The 19,558-nt window shown below is 37.4% G+C and overlaps 1 protein-coding gene across 1 annotated transcript in view; it reads left to right on the top strand.

Annotated features, from left to right (window-relative positions):
• The first annotated feature begins 9,872 nt into the window (after window positions 1-9,872).
• Window positions 9,873-19,558, top strand: part of LOC149803159 (uncharacterized) — a 255,820-nt gene continuing 246,134 nt past the window's right edge. The window contains exons 1-4 of the mRNA XM_089952783.1: window positions 9,873-9,978; window positions 12,096-12,174; window positions 14,409-14,567; window positions 18,979-19,042. Of these exons, the coding sequence (XP_089808909.1) occupies window positions 9,976-9,978; window positions 12,096-12,174; window positions 14,409-14,567; window positions 18,979-19,042 (305 nt within the window). The 5' untranslated portion in view covers window positions 9,873-9,975. The remainder of the gene's footprint in view (window positions 9,979-12,095; window positions 12,175-14,408; window positions 14,568-18,978; window positions 19,043-19,558) is intronic.

Raw genomic sequence — 19,558 nt, 5'->3', positions numbered from 1 at the left:
AGTGACGTATCGCCTCACACACGAAAAGAAGTGTTCGCTCAAAACGAAGACATGAGCAAACCTGAACCAACACCTTCCACGTCTGCGACCAGACATAGAGAGCCCACTCCAAACCAAAGTCCACCAGTTAACCCTGAAAAGTACTATCACATTCGAGAGACGGAAAAGCGACCCTCTAGAAAATTTAGAACCACGACTTACACCTACACGGTGAAGTTTAAAGATTTCAAGTCCGACGTACCATTGGAGAAAGCAGAAGGGTTTATCACCGAGATGTGGGATTCTTTGCTCACCACACTAAAGCAACAATGTCAACCCAAAGAAGACGATTTCTTGACACTATCCATAGATCACGACAGCTTGAAATCCCCTGTTTGGATCGAGTTTAGCAGACCCGCAGAACTAACCCCTTCCAAAGTCATGGACAAGATTCAACACGTACAACAATCTAATGATCAGTTTGACATCACCGATGGTAAAGCCACACTGAAAATGGCCCACGTCTCTCCTCCTCAAGGGACTGGACGCAAAAAGGTCTTATTGGTGGACGACCTTCGCAACACCAAAACAAGTCTCGTCCGAATTAACAACCCTCAAGACCAGATGTGTTTAGCCCGTGCCATCGTGGTGGGACGAACCTATGCCAACAAGAACGACACGGTAGAATGGAAAAGAACCTGGAAAACTATTCAACGATCCGATCGAGCCAAACAACGAAATGAAGCAGAACTCCTGTTACAACAAGCCGGACTGTCCAAAGACACACCCTGTGACATTCCTGAGATGCAAAAATTGCAAGATGCCCTAGCTCCACGATACACCTTGAAAGTGCACCCTCAAGAAGTGCGCGGACCTCTGTTGTTTCGAGGCCAAGACTTTAAGGACGGAAAATACATTCATGTCTATTATCACGATGAACATTTCGATACCATTACCGCCATCTCCGGATTCCTGGGATACAGATATTACTGTGAGAAATGTGACCGTGGTTATAATAATCGAGAGCAACACAAACATTGTGGATCGAAATGCCGAGGATGTTTGGCCTCTCCACCCTGTCTGAGCGAAGGGCAAAAACCATTGCATTGTCCTGCTTGTCTGCGCACGTTTTTCAGCCCTGCCTGTTACCAACAACATCTGAAGACGCAAGGTTCACAGCAGAAATGTGCTTGTCAACTCCTGAGATTGTGCCCTACGTGTGGACAAGGCATACGTACCAATAGTACCAAGGCACACGTATGTTCAGGAAAAAAGAAATGTCACATTTGTCATCACATCGTGGACTTGAAACACCAATGCTACGTGCAAAAATACCAACCCCAACCAGAGAAAGAGGATGGTCCCAAGAAGAAAAGCAATTTCATCTTTTTCGATTTCGAATGCATGCAAGAGACTGGCATTCACATTCCTAATTTCTGCGTGGCTCATCGAGCGTGCGAGAAGTGCATTCAAGAACCTATCTTCAGTCATTGCCCTCACTGCGGCAAGATTCCTGGAGGACGTGAAAAAATCTTTCGGGGACCGAACACGCTAGCCGATTTCGCTCGATGGGTCTTAGACCCCATCGACAAGACGTGGAGCCAAGAGGACATCGAACGTTACGGAGATTGTCATCGTCATGCCACGGTGATGGCTCACCATTTCTCCGGATACGATGGACAGTTTCTTCTCAGATACTATACGGAACATGGCACCGAACGTCCTAAAGTGACTTTGAACGGAGCCAAAATCATTTTCATGCAAGTGGGACAAGTACAGTTTAAAGATTCGATGAGCTATTTGGCCATGCCTTTGAGTCGAATGCCTAAAACGTTTGGAATGACAGAAATGGCTAAAGGGTACTTTCCACACTTTTTCAATACGGAAGCCAATCAACACGCCGTTCTACCCCATTTACCTGAGGCTCACTATTACGACCCCGACAACATGCGTACCGAACAACGAGAAGCTTTCTACGCTTGGTACTAGGCTCACGCCTCGGACCCTTTCGACTTTCAGGAAGAAATGCTAAAGTATTGTCGTTCCGACGTGGACATTTTACGACGTTGCTGTGGAAAATTTCGAGAACTGTTCATGGAACACGGAGGGGTCGATCCTTTGAAAGAAGCTTGCACCATTGCCAAAGCGTGTTCCTTAGTGTATCGACAACGATTCATGCCTGAAAACACCGTGGCTGTCATCAGCCCTCAAACGACCAACTTTGTCAAACGTCAATACTCGGTCAAAGCCCTACGTTGGTTACATTACTTGTGCGACAAGGAAAACAAATGGATTCAGCATGCCCGCAACGGAGGGGGTGAAAAGACCATCGGAACATATTCGGTAGATGGCTGGGACTTAGAAAACCCCAAGATCGTGTACGAGTTTAACGGTTGCTTATTTCACGGATGTCCTGTCTGTTACCCTGATCGTAGCACTAAAAATCAGTTTTTACAACGAACCATGGAAGACTTGTACCAGGACACTTGTCAGCGACGCCTAAAGTTGGAACAGGAAGGATACCAAGTGGTGGAAATGTGGGAACACGAATACGATCACCGCTTGAAAACCGATCCCGAGTTTAAACGCCTCGTGGAAAGTTACCAGTTCATGGACCCGCTGAACCCGAGGGATAGTTTGTACGGAGGAAGGACCAATGCCACCTGTTTGCTGTACCAAGCCGACGAAGAGAAAGGAGAAGAAATCAAATACTTGGACGTGTGTTCGCTGTATCCCTACGTGTGCAAATATTGTCGCTTTCCTGTAGGGCACCCGCAATTGTTAACGGAACACATCGACCTGAAAAACATTCGACAATACGAAGGCTTGATCAAGTGTAAAGTTTTGCCTCCCACGAACCTATACCATCCCGTCTTACCTCACCATTGTCAAGGCAAACTGATGTTTCCATTGTGCCGTACTTGTGCCGAAACGTGCAACCAAGACCAACCTTGTCAGCACACCCAGGAAGAACGTGCCTTGACGGGAACCTGGGTCAGCGTAGAATTGTTCAAAGCTCTGGACATGGGATACCAACTGTTAGAAGTGTACGAAATTTGCCACTTTCCCAAGACACAACAATACCACAAGGGTGATTCCAGTCAGAAAGGCATTTTCGCTGACTACGTGGATGCCTTTTTGAAACTGAAACAAGAAGCCAGTGGCTATCCTTCCTGGTGTCACACTCCCGAAGACCAAATACAATTCAAAGAGAAATACTATGAACAAGAAGGCATCTCTTTAGACCACATCGAGAAAAACGAAGGCAGGCGATCGTTTGCCAAAGTGATGTTAAATTGCTTGTGGGGTAAAATGGCACAACGACCGTGTTTACCCAAGACGGAATATTTGACAGAACCTTCCCGCTACTTCTACTTCCAGATGATTCACGACAAAACCAAATACATGAAACACGTGGACGTCGTTCGAGAGAATTTGATCTTGGTCAATTACGAAGAAGATCTGGACTTTGTACAAGACGACCCTTTTGGAAATGTCATCATTGCGGCTTACGTGACAGCTCATGCTCGCTTAAAATTGTACGAAGCTTTAGAACTGTTAGGGGAACGCGTCCTGTACTTTGACACGGACAGTTGCATCTACATCGATCGACCGGGTCAGCAACACCCTAACATCGAAGAAAACCGTTTAGGAGCCTGGACAGACGAACATCCCGACGACAAGATTCTAAGTTTCGCTAGTGGAGGTCCTAAAAATTACGGCTACCAATACCGGGACAAACAAGGAGAAGTGCACACGGAGTGCAAAGTGAAAGGACTGACTCTGAATTATCGTACCAGTCGAGTGGTCAACTTTGGGGTATTGAAAAAAGCCTTGCAATCGGGAGAGGATGGAAACTTTAAAGTGACCACTCACCAACCGAACAAGATTGTACGTTTACCCACTCACCACATCGTCAGTCGACCCCTGGAAAAAATCTATCAAATCGTGTACCAGAAGCGAGTGAGACTTCCCAATCACTTTACGTTGCCGTACGGTCACATCGATATTGGTCAGCATATAAAAAGGGACAACGTCCAAGACCAATAGTTCATTGTCACTACCAAGACCAATCGACAAAAATGAATCCTTTCAAACAGCAAGTATAGAGCGTAAGACTCAAGTCCAACGAGAAACTCGGGTGTGATTCTATGCCTCACGATCACATCACCAATGCAATACCACATCTTAGTTGTTATGTACTAATGCCATGACAAACTACGTGCAACCAGTGAAACTTCCAGACCACAAAACTTTACCTTATGGACATGCTGATATCACTCAGTATAAAAAGGGATGACTTCCAAGAACGACACTTCATTGCGAGGACAAGCGACGAGAAAGATGAATAACTCTACGCAGAAGAAAAAAGAGAAGGAACAAACATCATTGACCTCTTTCACCACCATACCGTCACAGCAAAGTGCGTTCAAGAAGGGAAAGGATTCAATAGACCTAAAGGAGTATTTTAGCATCCAAATGACCCAGACAGCGACCTCGAGAAAATTTAGAACGACAACTTACACCTACACGATGAAATTTAAAGACTTCGCGTCTGACGTTCCAGCCGAGGAAGTATCAGGTTTCATTACGGATCTACTTGACTCACTGTTAGAGGAATTCAAATGTCATTGCCAAGTCAAAGATGAAGGTCGTTTGAGCCTATCTATGTATCACGACAGTTTGAACTCGCCTGTATGTCTCGGATTTAGCACACCTGCAGAAATAACTTCTTCCAAACTTTTGAGGGCTATTGAAGACGTGCGGTCGGTGAGAGAAAAATTTGACATCACCGATGGAAAAGTGACTATTCATATGGCATATGTTGCACCTCCATGGGAAGAAGACGATCACTGCTCTTGATCTGCTTACCGATAAGTGTACCTAGCACGATGGACGTAACAGCAGATTTACGACTGACAGGGAATACGAGATCGGAAACATCTATGCTGGGACACAAGTGGTAGCTGACCAGATATTAAACAACGTGTGTAACGGATAGAGAGACAAACACGAACTTTCTCTTATTTGATTGTTTGTTACTTGTTTTGTTTTGACTTTTTCTTATAAACGAACATTTATTGTAAATTCGTTGCATATGAAGTGATTTTAGAAAGGAGTGAACGTTAATTTTAAACATTAGTTTACTAGAGTCAATAACTAAACAACTCGTAAATATGTTTCTTTTATGTTCAAATGTTTATGTATTTAATGGATAGTGCTTAGACCAAAGCACAGGCCAGAGAGCCCATGTATATATGTACTTGAATAAATGTTTTGAACCCATACAACAGACTTTTCTTTATCGAGTCTCTATTCTATCTGTGAGTCTTTCTTTAGAATATTTCTGTCCTCTTTTCTGTGTGTTTCAATGTGTATTGGTTTGTTTCTGTATGTCTGTGTTTGTCCCTATCAACCCTTTGTCCCTACAAATACATTTCACCCTATAAAAGGTTTTGACCCTATAAACCTATGACGTTACCAATGTTTAATTCCCACTGATCCCCAGGTGACATTCCCATGTTCAGTTTCCATGTTCAATTCCCCTTGTCACTAGAGTGACCCAGGGTTTTTCTCCATGTTAAATTTCCCTTGTCGCTAGAGTGGCCCAAGGGGTTTTGTAATGCTAATTCCCATTGTCGCTAGGGTGGCCCCATATACTACTGATATATAGGTGAGTGAGTATCATGGCAATGTTTTTAAATGATTACCAGCGTTATAGGCCATCAGTGAGACGTGTCATTAAAGACAAGATTAAAAAATGTATTACATGTCCAATATCGATATCACTGATCACCGCAGAAGAAATTCAGTTCCAAGGACTAAAGAACTATACAAACTGGTATATGGGCGCTAGCAGAATTATTTCGGGGTGGGATGTAAACATGTAGTGATGAGCAGTGTTTCCGCGCGCAGCTTGTTTTATGTCTTAGCGCAGCTAAATGTATTCTGCGCGCAGAGATAATTCTTTTGATTTCTCGTGAACACAATTTCTTCTAATTGATTACAGTTGTTCGTTGTTCAAAATATTTTCAGTCTTGACATGGTTGAGATTAAATTTCCAGATGTTTGATTTAATGGCATTAAATCTATAATGATATTACGGCCCTTTCAGCAGGAAGATTTAAGATCTTGATAATGAATGTTTAGGAGAACATAAACAAAATGTCAGCCTGTGAGTCTGTGTCTCTAAATCGACAGTATTTTGGTCTGTTTCAAATCGTCATGGTAATGATGCATGGCTTGGCACTGGGAAGCTCTATGTGTAAAAGAGGAAATATGGAGGGAGGATATTCAACATCACTGCCTTAGCTGGCTCAACCACACAGCTGCTGCTTATCTGCTATGCCTGCATGCCTGTGGGTTTCAGAAATATAAGACGAGTGTTAATAATTAAGACACCAGATCCTCTCTTCTCCTTTCCTACAGGAGATACGCGATTAATGTCAGACTATAATTATATGAATGTAGCGAGACTGTAAGAATCTTCTCATTGCTTATTTACTTTTTATAGAGATAACACATATACAATTACTTTACTATAACGTATAAATTTTTATAATTTGTTATTGTTGATATTCATATTTTTAAATGTCCAAACGAACACATCAAGATGATTTGGAGGAGCCAAGGAAAATAGCTGCTATTAGTTTTAAACTGTCGTGGCTAAAAGAACTCGTCGAAACTGAGACTGTGGATTCAAAAACACCTAAATGTGTTGAGCTTGGAAATATTTTTACGTTCAGTGAAGTCAACGGAGTTGTTTGCAAGATGTGCGAGGAAGCCAAGTCTTCTTGTGAGTTTGCGGTTGGAAAGATCTGGGATCTTTGGAAAATGGATTATTTAAAAAGACATCTTGCTCAAAAAGTTCACTTGGAATCGGTGTCAAAATTGAGAAGGATGAAGTCTGGTAGTGAAATCAACAATTTGCTTATCGAAACAACCAGCGGTCGGAAGACAAGAATGGAATTCAACGAACGTCACAGAAGCATAGGTGAGCAAGTAAAGATTTTGATAGACACTGCTATTCTGGCAATTTCAATAAATTCATCAATGTTGTCTGTGCAAGAGATTCATGATCATTTGGCAAAGTATGTTAAAATTCCAGAGAGTTGGCGGAGTAAAAATTACGCTTTTGAATTTGTCGAGTGTATTGATGCTGTTGTTAGAGAAGCCATCATGGGAGAAATTCGTGATTCTCAATTTCATACATTGATTGTGGATGAGAGTACAGACATATCAGTCACTAAAATGCTGATTATCTATATCAAGTATCGACCAACTGCAGCAAAGTGACATCGAACATATTTTGCTGGTATTGTTAAATTGACAGCATGTGACAGTAGAACTATTTATGAAGCAATCAAGAAGTTTTATGCAGACAACCAACTTGATGTTCAGAAAATGGTGATATTTACGTCAGATGGTGCATCAGTAATGTTAGGTAAGAGCAATGGTGTTGCTGCTCTTCTTCGTGCAGAGGTGCCACATTTGACAGTGCAGCACTGTGTTGCACATAGGGAAGATGTGGGCATTGATGATGCATGAAAGAATCTAATTTTGATGAAAGACATTGAATTATTGTTAAGAACTGTTTACATTACTTTCAGTAGGTCGAGTGTTAAAAAAGCTGAATTCGAAGAATTATGCAATGTTGCAGACCATGATGCCATCTCATTTCGACCACTTAATGAAGTGCGGTGGATGTCTAGATATTTTGCTGTAAAAGCCTTATTGAGAAATTATATGATGTTAATTGATTATTTTACAAAACAGGTTGATGAGGAATTTTACAAAACAGGTTGATGAGGATAATGATCCTATCGCAAAACACTGTTTGAAAAAAGTTGAAAGATCCTCAAGTTCATGTTGCTGTGATGGTTTTGAATAATGTTCTAGCTGAACTGGCTGAGTTGTGTTTTCCAACGCAGGTGCATAACTACACTTGAAGCAGTTCAGTTTGCAAAGGCAAAGATTAGTAAACTGCAGCTACAGTATTTAGCACAAAAAGTAAATTGGAGTGACGAAGTGGTAGAATTGCTTTCAAAGGATCAGTTTGTTGATGTTGATACAGCTGCAATTCTTAGATTTTATCAGCGAGTTTGCATTCATTTGCAAGACAGATTCCCTGAAAGAGAAGTAGAGGATTGGGTTGCATTCAATACACAAGCAATTCAAGTACAAACAGACTTTCAGTTTGGAACTATTGAAATTGTGTGCCAGGTACAATCATTTTCTGACAAAAAATGGCGATGATACAAAGAATAAGTTGATCAAGGAATATAACGAGTTCAAATTTATATTAAATGAAAAAATAAAATCTGGGACATTAAAAACATTCTCAGATGTAGTTAGCTATGGATTGGCAGAAGATAAGTTTTCAAACCTTGCAACATTGCTTGATATCTGTGTCACGTTTCAAGCCTCCAGTGCTGATGCAGAACGAGGATTCAGTTTGATGAACAATATCAAGACAAAATCCCGCAACATACTGGAAGCAGATCATTTGGACATGTTGATGAGGATAAAGTTTTATTTAACAAGTGGACAGAATATTGATCTGGAAGCTGTTTATCTTTTTTGGAAAAGTGATAAAAACAGAAGACAAAAAAAAGGAGTGACATTATTATAAAGTCTTTTGCTTTCTATCAGTACATTATTGTCTAGGTCTAATATGAATAAAAACAATCTTGACTTATTTTATTTAAACTTTCAAAGTATTTTAGACTACTACTTTATTTAATTTTTTATTAAAATAATTTCAAGTTTTCTAGTAATGGCATAATACTTTTAGTTTAATTTAATAATTATCAGTGATGTTAGCTCTACTACAACTAGTCTACTAATACTGCTAGTCTGCTACTACTACTACTCCCCCTACTATTTCTACTACTACTACTACCCGTTTAAAGTCTATCTGTAGGAATGTTAAGGTTATCTTGGTTAGACCCCCTTTTTTTGGGTGTGTGTGTGTGACCCCCCGGGGGTCGTGACTCGTGACCCCCCACCCACTTTGACGCACCCTGCCCGAGGATACAATTTCTGTATTAAAAAAAAAAATTGCTCAGTAGGTTTTGCAGTCTGCTCAGTAGCCTTTGCTCGGCGCTCACTAGTGTACATGCCGTAGATGGAACGTTGGTGATGAGGTATTAAGTTTTATGGATGCAGGCCAAAACATCTTTAGATGTGAAATCGGTGGTGGGAGAGGGGCAAGTGCTCCGACCGTCATGCAGGGGCGTATTAACCATTAAGCAGACTAAGCACGTGCTTAGGGCACCAGTGCTAAAGGGGGCACCACAAAGTTGAAAAGGGTCAAAAGAAAAGAAAACGAATGAAGATTTGTAAAAAAAAATTGATAAAACTAGTGCAAATTGATCATAATGTTCTGTTTCTTGATCATGGTGCACCCTAGGGTTATCTTCCCAGGTGTACCACAAGATTTGTCAGTGCTTAGGGCACCAGTGAGCCTTAATCCGCCCCTGCCCTCATGCCCATATATTCTGGCACCCATGAAAACCAAACCGTCTTGGATGATTGCATTTAAGAGCTGTCGTTACAGCAACGCTATTACAATTTAACGGCGGGTAGGTGTCAGATCAGCTGGAAGAAAGTGTTCACACTGAAGGTGATTCTGTGCTCAACATTAAGAGGTTATAGTTGGGGCCGGTCGGCCTGGTGTCAGGATAATATTCTTTGGTGGGACATAATGTTCCATGTCTGCAGCGTGATGCCCCAGTGCTAGGCGTCACTATAAACTGCGACACTGCTGACGTCGTAGCGATATGACTGAAAAATTGTTAAAGCTATGTTAAAGATCCAAATCACATACACACTCTCTGGATACACACGTTTGATTTACAGTAAATAGCTATGATAGTCAAAGCGGACTGGGTGATTCTTGGTTGTTCTGATTGGACATTTTCAAATAAGCGCGAGCGCCACCTGAGAAGCAGATTTGGAGGGAAAGAAAGTTGCGTCGTCTGCAGATTTGTATGCATGGTTTGTACATTTTTATCGCTATTTCTCATAAATGTATAAAATAATATAACTTAACATTAGAAATTTTAGTCGATATGGTTTTACCTGATACAACGTGCGTGTCTTCAGAAGGACCATGTGAGCTGCAGCAACGAGTGTTAAGATAGATAGGGAGCACATTTTTTATAGCGTGGTCAGCATTATATAATGGGCATTTTATTGCATCCAGCGATTTCGCGGGTATTATGGTATTGCGGTATTTAAAGTTTTCGGTATTTTTCGGCATATCGCCATCTATCGTGTGCTTATGTTATATATAATGGATGACCATAAGTTACTGTAGTTTATTTTGTAGTATCGTCTAGCGTCGAAACTACGTGTCCCTCGATTCGTGCGCCATGTTTCTTGCGACCTCGCTCTTGTTTCCAGATACTGGTGTCACCAGTTGGGTCTATACCTTACTTAGATAGTGACAATGAGTGCTGATTAAGAAGTGTTTGACGCAATAAAATGTAAATACATGTTTCATTTAATTCAAATGAAAGAAAACAATGGAGATGTCCATTGCCATATTTGCCACAAGGTTTTGTGCCTTAAGTGCTTTCTTTACTTTTTTATTAGGTGGACACCCACGACAGCGATTTTTTTAACGGCAAAAGCAATGAAATCTTGTTACTTTAACATGCCATTCTTACATCATGTTAGGAAAAAATGACTCTAATGAATACTATACAGAATAAAATTTTGACTTGAAATGTTTTAATCTAAGGGGAAACAATTTTGTTATGAAATAGCACAAAAAGTTCTTTTAAAAATTCACATCTCTTTAAACATAATTTATCGAAAGCTTGAAGAAATATATTAAAAAGTGCATCATGTTGTTCTTTGAACATTTTTCAGTATTATTGATATGCATTTTATTGCAGTTAATATGCATTTGAAATAAATGAAAAATATTACATATGCAAGTTTTTGTAATATAGACTAAATAATCGATTTATACACCTTAGTCTTGTATCTTGTGGCTTTTATTTCAGGGGTCTGAACCAAGGACAGAATTTCAGAAACGGACAAATATTTACATACTTAGAAACACTACTGGCAAGGAATTTGGAGTTCATTTCAACTTTGAATAAATGTAGCAGATATAGTTGAACACTTTCTGTGGTGATTTTAATAGTTTCATGCAATGTTCTAATCATTACAATTGACAGTAAAGTCACAAACCATGGCAGGTCAATATTTGCACATCCTCCCTCTATTTGACCTCTCCATTTTTAAAATAAAAGGCATCAAGGATATAAAAAATGCATGAAGCATGGTCATTTCGTTCATTAATTTATATGTTTTCACCTCAGGGATGGTCCTGGCTTTTAAAAAGTTGTAGCCCAAAAAATCGCCAATTTTCCAGAAATGTTGCCAGAGCAAGTAGTGAATATTTTTCTAAGTCTGCTAATGTAATATACAATGAAAATTGAAAAAAATCTATATTGTGTATGTTATTTCCAAAATAATAGTTTTGTAAAGAACTTAAGTTAATGACATTTTAATACTAAAACCGTATAATCATACTTTGCAATGTAAGATAACTGACGTATAATACGACCATCGATTTCATGACTTCAGTTGGACAAACACAGTACAAGGGGCTTCCACCTTGCTGGCACTTAGATCTGATGCAGTAAATGAACAGAATTAATTATTTTGCAATTGCAAAGACTAAAAGTGTACACCATGTGTACCACTGATGCTAGTATTGAAACTTGATCTGTATTTATGTTATATATAATGCAAAACTATTTTCATGTCTACCATTCAAAAACACTAATAAGAAAATAATGCACTTTTAGTGATGTATATCAAGTATCTGCATAGAAGACTTAAATATAGAGCTGGTGTACAAGGGACCTTTCGCAATACTCTTATTAAAGCTTGTAAACAAAATAACTTGAAGAAAAATCCCATATCAAATGAAGTTATTATTTAAATATATCCTGATGAATAGTTTGTTACATAAGCAAGTTTTTGTTTACTGTAAACTTTAATTGGGAATTATTGTAATACTTTTTTGGGAAATGGAGCAAATTGTACTCAAGTTATGCTCAGAAATAACTTTTTAAAATTTTCTTTTTCTTCAGCTGATGAGTGATCAAAGCAACAGATCAATGGCTTTCAGGTTCTTCATACTTGGTGTTCTTCTCATTTTGGCAAATAAATGTAAGTTTTTCTGCAGTCACTTAGTTTGCTTGCACAATTCAAAGTCATCTTCATTCATCTTACATTGTTATGGACCACTAATTCAAGCATTACTTGGAAGGTGGTGACTCAGGTACATGGTTTGTTCTCATTACTATAAAACCCTGTGATGGCCATGTCATGTCCTGTATTCAGAGAAATAGATGTTTATTGGCAACCAAATCTGGCTGGGTAGTAATATCAGTCATGTACACTGAGTATCTTAAAAGGGATGGGGAAATAAATCTTTCAAGCTTTGTCTTGTATTTTTTTTTTAAAATTCACATTTACAGTAATTCTCAGATGAGTGTTCCATTCTTTTACATATTAGTAAAGTTGTTTTGTTTTCAGTTTTTATATTTGAAAGCTCAGCTCTAAAAATATGATATTGAAAAGTAATATTAGACAGTTGGTGTTTTCATTGCTTATTTTAAAACACGCATAAAATCCACAAATTAACTGGATGATGGATTCCATCAGATAATAGCCTGCCTTATAGCAACGGACAAAAGGCCATCTGGAAGATTTGCTAAGCTTTAGTTTGTACCTTGCTTCTAAAATAAAATAGTAGAAGATCAATTTGAATAAACAAATATTGTTTTGGTTGTTTTTTTTTTGTACAGTTGCCTCTTGGCCATATGTTTTTGAAGTTGAACCAATCCATGTAGAGTGAGCTTTGAATTGCTTAATATCAATTCCAGCTTTGGTAAAAATATATTTGAGCATCTAACTTTAGAATCTGTTGAGAAACTGATAAGTTTTGAATGAAACAAAAACTTGCTTTCACTTTCTGACCTCTTTTGTCTTGTCCAGATAGATGTACAATTAAGGTTTGTAACATTTGTGCAGAACTAACTGCATTGTCTGTTAATCCAACTTGCGCTGCAAATATTACAGTGACTGCTGATTTTCTCAAGGCTACATCTGTGTAAATACTTTAAAACAATGATTTGGGTTTGTATTTCTGTGGGTAGATAATAATACACTTTTTCATGAACCTTGATATAAATTAATTAAGATATAACTTTCAGTCAAAAATGATTTATATAAATCAGGATTGTCAGATATATGTTAGTAATTTCTACTTCAGATGGATCATGAGAGTTGCATTTGTATCTTGAATAACAATCACATATTTCACCATGAAAGGTCGTGTCTTGTCCCAAACGTTGCTAATACAAGCCTATGAGAATCTCACATGAGATCTAAGAGGGATTCGCTCATGTTGATTAAATGTGCAAATTAGGTGTAAATTAAAAAATCTCTTGAGCTTATGAATAGAAAAAATTTGCTCAAATGAACTTACATAGTTCTGAGATTTTCACATGCTCTAGAGAGAAAGTTTGAACTGGTAACTATAATGAACTTACTGAAGTGGGGGAGAGACTCGTACTAATTTTCAGTTGATTGTCAGTATATTGTTATAAAGATTTGGTGCTGCAAAATAAGACCAATAGAATTAGTCTAAATTAAATTTAAGAAATGCTGAACTTTAAAATGATAATTGAAAATTACAGCTAGTTGTAATTATGTAATATTTTTAAAATTTTGCAAGACCAGCAAAATATATTGTCACATATCCTATACATTCTGTTAGATGGAATGCAGCCATGAACTTGTGTGAGTATATATTTTAAAATTCTTCTACAACTTCCAGTAATATCTGCAGACTGGGTTGGTCATATGTAGGGGTGAAATGATACACCTGTGCTGCATATCAATATGATTCATGACAGACAGCCTGTGATACAATACATGATATTGGCCAAAGGTTTTTGCATTTGGCTGTTAGGCAGATGTCAGCGAGGTGTGTGATCTTCGGCCTAATTTGGCAAGGATTGTGGTACATCACTTTATCTTATGTAAGATGGTAATAGCAGAGATTTCTTTTCTAGCTGCCCTTGCACTTGTTTTGAGAGGTAGATGTCAGTCAGATGAGCAACTTCAGGTTCACTTGATTCTCTTCTTGTGGTTTCACAAGAAATTGGAATTTCTGTTTGTTCTTAAGTTGGAAAATATGCCTCAGATGGGGTATGGGATCCAGGATAATTGTTTCCCTCCCCCACTCTCAAAATGATAAGTAAATTGTTCATAGGGTCATCACTTAGTGGTTTATAAAGACAACATTAATGAAAAATAATACCTCACACAAATGGGACTTCACATCTGATACTGTCTATAAACCTTCAGTAAATATTTGTTGCTCCCATTTTCAGGTTTTGGTTTAATTGGTACAACTAAAAGAACTACCACAATCCGTTCATCAGAAAGGTACAGGATGTTAACATCTCTTCTGGGAGAGAAACAAAAGATGTTTGAAGGACAGCTTCTTCTTAAATCAGTTACAGACTTGGAAGATAAATTGAAAATTCAAGGTATGTAGCAACACTATTTACAGTATTGCCCATTCAAAAGAAGTTGTTGGGTTCTATCCATCTGTCTTTCTTTCACACATTTGCTTCTAGAGTATAAATTAAAGACTCTTGGTATATCTCTGAAACTTGGTAGGCTAGTGATCCAAATTCTACTTACAGGTTAGTAATGTTTGTTTTTCATTAATTAATCTTGTAAATATCTAAAGATTAACATTATCAGTTATTTTTATCAGAGACCAGAAGACCTAATGTGATGATTTTTAGCACAAGTTTGTTAACTGCTACTCTCCTAAGCTACAGGCAGGACTGCCACCAAATGGTACAAATTCATCTTAATTTCTCTAGCTTCTTGTAAATGAATATGGTGCCTCTAAGACATTGTGGTTGCCACAGTTACCATTTTGACATTATATGACTAATTCCATTTTTTTTTTTTTTGCCAAGGGTCAGCAATCAGTTTTTCAGATCACATTAATCCATGGTATAAGTATGTAGTATAAACTGTTTTGAACAAGTGCCTTCTTGAAGATTAAAGAGTTCCTGCTCATCTACTGGACCATATTGAGAATTCATGTAACCTTTTAGAAAGTTAGTGTGGCTACTTTTATAATGTCCATGGATTTACTTGAAAATAGTCTTTGTTTAAAATACTTCATTTGGAGAAACTGGAAAGCAACTTGTATTGTCGTCTATAGAGCCTGCTATAATTATATTCAAACCTCTCCTAACAGTAACCCGAGTTCAGCAGTCCCCTGGTCACAAAGGTCATTCTGATTTTCCCCTGACAGATTTCCTATATAAATGTCATGTAATCAGCAGTCACTTGTCTTCATTGCACAGTAGCCATGTTTCAAAAAAAAAAAAACATGCCGTGGATTCGAACTGCCATCCACAGTTGGTGGAATACATCAACAGTTACTGCTTCAAGTTTGCAAATTAAACTTCTTTTGTTGGATGAGCAAGGTATGGTATATATAAAGGTATATTACATGAATCGACGTTGAAACATTTCATATTTCAAATTTATTTGATAATCCAGTGAAACTCAAAGGTGTGGACATTTAGGCTTCAAAAGGCAGTGTTTATTCTTACAGGAGGTATACTTCACCATTGTTACCCTATATTGTTTAGTAATCCTACTTTACTGAGACCCTTCCCATCCCATTTTTTAATCAACCCACTTGCAGTAAACAATTAAACTTGGTTGTGTTGGACACATTAAAGTTGGGTTGACATCCCAATGCAGAACCTGAAAGGACATCTTCCATTTGAGGAGTAGAACTGTGAAAATTATAGTAAATATCTTCCATTTACAGGTTGATCTTGCTGAGTTTGGTATGGAAGTTAAGAGACAAAGAATGTCTAAATTTTGATTTATGTGCGACAGAAGGCAGAGGATTATTCCATTTGTGGTACCATAAGGCAGAAAAAGTATGTTAGTTTCCTATTCACTGGTTTCAGAATTAAAGTAGGTTGGTATTTTATTTATAAAATATTTTAAATTTGAAACAAATATCTTAAAATGATTATTAAAAATAATGTACCAAGTACTTCAAGTACTGGGATAAACTGGCTCAATTAGATGCACAAATCAATTTTAGGATTTTTTTATTTTTTCATTTTTTCTTTTTGGTTAACATGGGGGAAGAAGTTTTAGGTCAGCAATGATAAACAGTCATCAAACTGGAAACACATTTGTTTTCTGTGTTTTTTTTTTTTTTGTCTAACAAGTAAGATTACTGATTGGTCAAAAGAACTGATATAAATTTCTAGGTTGTCACCTCAGCTTTATATTGATCAGTTGGTTGTTGTCTTGACTTTATCAGATTTGTAATTAGGTTACAATTACATACATTGTGTGAAAAATGATGGGTATCAGCTGATACACTTGAAATATAACTGTTGATAGTAAGTTGGCAAGATTTTTCTTGTGAAAATTAATTACATGTTCATAGAAATCTCAGCTGGCATCTTCCCTTTGGCATTGCATTGTATCAAGAAAACTATAATCTTCAAAATACTGGTGACTGCAGCAACTGTAACGTTGCCAGACTAGATGAAAAATCACACCAATATTGATGTTCACTGTCTCTTTAAGTTCTGGGAGGTCTAACTTGAAGAAAGAAAAATAATTACCAATAAAATTATAATGGTTGCTGGAACTGTCAGCTGATCAGTTTAATACAATGTGTATATATTCTTCTGACCTACTATTTCATAGGAGGCATTTGCTAATTTGGCATCATCATGTAAAGAGAAGTTTTATAGATTTGGATTGCTTGAGGAGATCTTATTCGATTACCAGAGATGATATTTAATAGATGTCATCAATCCTTTTATAAAATACTGGGCTTCATTTGATCAATCACATGTAGCTTTCTTAGGTTGCTGCCATTGCTGTTTATAATTCACTGAGCATGCACAAGGTAGGTCCAGTATAGTACACCCATATGGAGAGCAATATGAGTTACCAAATTATGGTTCAGCAATGGATTTTGGAAAAAATTTCAATAAAGTCTTTTTTTAATGATAATTTCAACAAATATATCCTTTTGGTTGGAAATAATCATTAATTTTGCATAGATTTATAGTCTCAAGATTAGTTGGGATTTTCCAATGATTTTCCAACAGTATTCCGATTTTCACCGGTTTTCCAGCAAATTTCCAACTATTCAGTATTTAAGGTCTGGGGAAATTTTTAATTGAGAGCCAGAACGCAAGGAGGCAAGAGAGCATCCAAAGCCCAAATTCGTTGGGTATGTGCAGCAGTATGTAACTTATATAATTTATTTAATATTTATTTTGCAGTTATATTTAATGCATTTACAATTTCATTAGTTGAAGAATTTTAAGATACACATAGCTAATCCTGTAATTTCAGTATTTAAAGTAGAACTTAAATTTCTCTTATTATTCTAAAATGACAATTTCTTCACTTCTAAATTTCATCTAGGATCCATTTTTATGAGTTTGAAATATTTATATATGTGACAGTTAGTTCCTGTTCTTTGAGAAGATTTGTTTGCAAATACCAATTGTGTAAATGTAAAAGAGTTTGCCTTGACATCGGGAGACATTGCAGTTAGAAAACTTCGTTTTGGGTGATCATTGGTGGCATTTTCTCACCACATATTGCCCCATTTTAATTAATCGTGTGGTTATTGAATGAGTTCAATTTCTCTTCATATACCACACTTCTGCAATATTAACTGTGCGTGGTCATTGAATGAGCTTTTTTCTCTTCACATACTACACGTTTACAGGTATACATTGTGTGATTACTGGAGGAATCTCCTCATATCACACCTATTCAATTCTGTAAATGTATGTGTGATCATTGAATGTATATATGTATCTTCAGATATCACTTTCTTTGACTGGAACTCGTGATCTGTGGAACTTACATGCATTTGTTGGGAAACATAATCCCCCCATATCACATCGAACTTAAAGTAGTCGTCAGTTCGATGCCCTCTTAGGGAAACAACTCTTTTCTGTTGAGACAGTCACATGATAAGTTGTCTTCCTTGAAATACTACAGTCCTGGTAGTTCAAGTCAACATTATCTACTTGAATTCTGCCCAAGATTGTGTTATATGAATAAAGAGAATCTTCTCAATAGTAGCCCCCCCCCCCCCATTTTTTCACAGCAGTAAGCAATAATAAGCTGAGTAGGAGTCAAGTCTCACATATACAGAAAGTTGGTGATATTTTTTCCCTGTATACCAGTGGCTCCAAGCAAGGATAAATGTCAACAGTGTGAGAAAGATACCTGATGACAAAGTTTACATCTTCATCATTGTAAAGCGTTTTTGGGAATCTAGGTGATTGCTGAATGTATATGAATCTTGTATCTTGAATAAATATAGTATGCATACAAAAGTCCGACACTGTCATGCTTTTAATCAAGTTTATTGCATACGGTGTCTTTAGAAAGTAAAGTGTCAGTGGTGTCTATGGATACTGTATTAAAAAAAAGTGATAGAGAAATAAAGTACCTTATTTCTCTAATGGTCAGAAAAACAGTACAATATTTTAGAAAGACAAGTAGAAAAATTGGGCCTTGGTGTCTTATAACTGATGCATGCCATATGTTAATTGATGTTGAGCTTTGGCACTTGTTTTGGTTAGATTTTGTGCTTGGATTTATTCTTAAAAGACAAATCTGTATCCATTTGGCACAGAGAAGATTATAGAGTAAAATTTTACTTGTCCCAGTCTATTTTTACCCATTCCAAATCAGTGGACAAGTACTTTTCCTCAGCTTTGCAAACACAAGATTAGATGCATCGCTGATAATCCCTCAGGCAACTTTGTTGATCATATGATTTGCGCATGCTGATTTGCATATCATGATTCCAAGATAGAATACCTCCAGTAACCCAATATTATATTTGATTTTCTATTGCAGAATATTGTAAATCATATGAGGGAACTATTAAAGCCCTTATTTTGGAATCTGGGAAGAGTTTGACGTAAGTAGACCATTCAATTACTATGTTTATTTAGATTACCTTGCAATCAAGCCAGATGAGCTTAGGTTATGGCCCTGTCTTTGTCATGCATCATGTCTTTTGTGCCAGTCAGTGTTAGCTATTTTCAGCTCATTCTCAAAAACCATTAGAACAGATTCAGACCTACCAACCTTTATGATTTTGCTGCAAGTCTTATGAAAGTAACCCATAAAATAAGGACTTACAAAATGAAAGTGAAAACTATGAAAAAATTATTCTTGCCAAAAAATCCAGATAATTGGTTCATCCTTGTTTGATTTTGATCGGGTTTCATATTAGAATTAGTGGTGTTTTGATCGGGTTTCATATTAGAATTAGTGGTGTTAGTGAAACCGACTATCTCTACAGCAGTACCTCAGATGCTTTAAACTGCACATATTTTTTAATGCAAAGTATCTGCATGATCATACTGTTGATTATAAAATTTATAAAATGGCATCCAGCAAGAAATGCACGTTGAAGACAATAGGGAAAAAA

Source organism: Sinohyriopsis cumingii, chromosome 3, assembly GCF_028554795.1.
Source record: "Sinohyriopsis cumingii isolate HCF-2022 chromosome 3, ASM2855479v2, whole genome shotgun sequence".
NCBI classification, from domain to species: domain Eukaryota; kingdom Metazoa; phylum Mollusca; class Bivalvia; order Unionida; family Unionidae; genus Sinohyriopsis; species Sinohyriopsis cumingii.
Note: the sequence above shows the minus strand (reverse complement) of the source record. Positions and strands in the feature narration are given on the sequence as shown.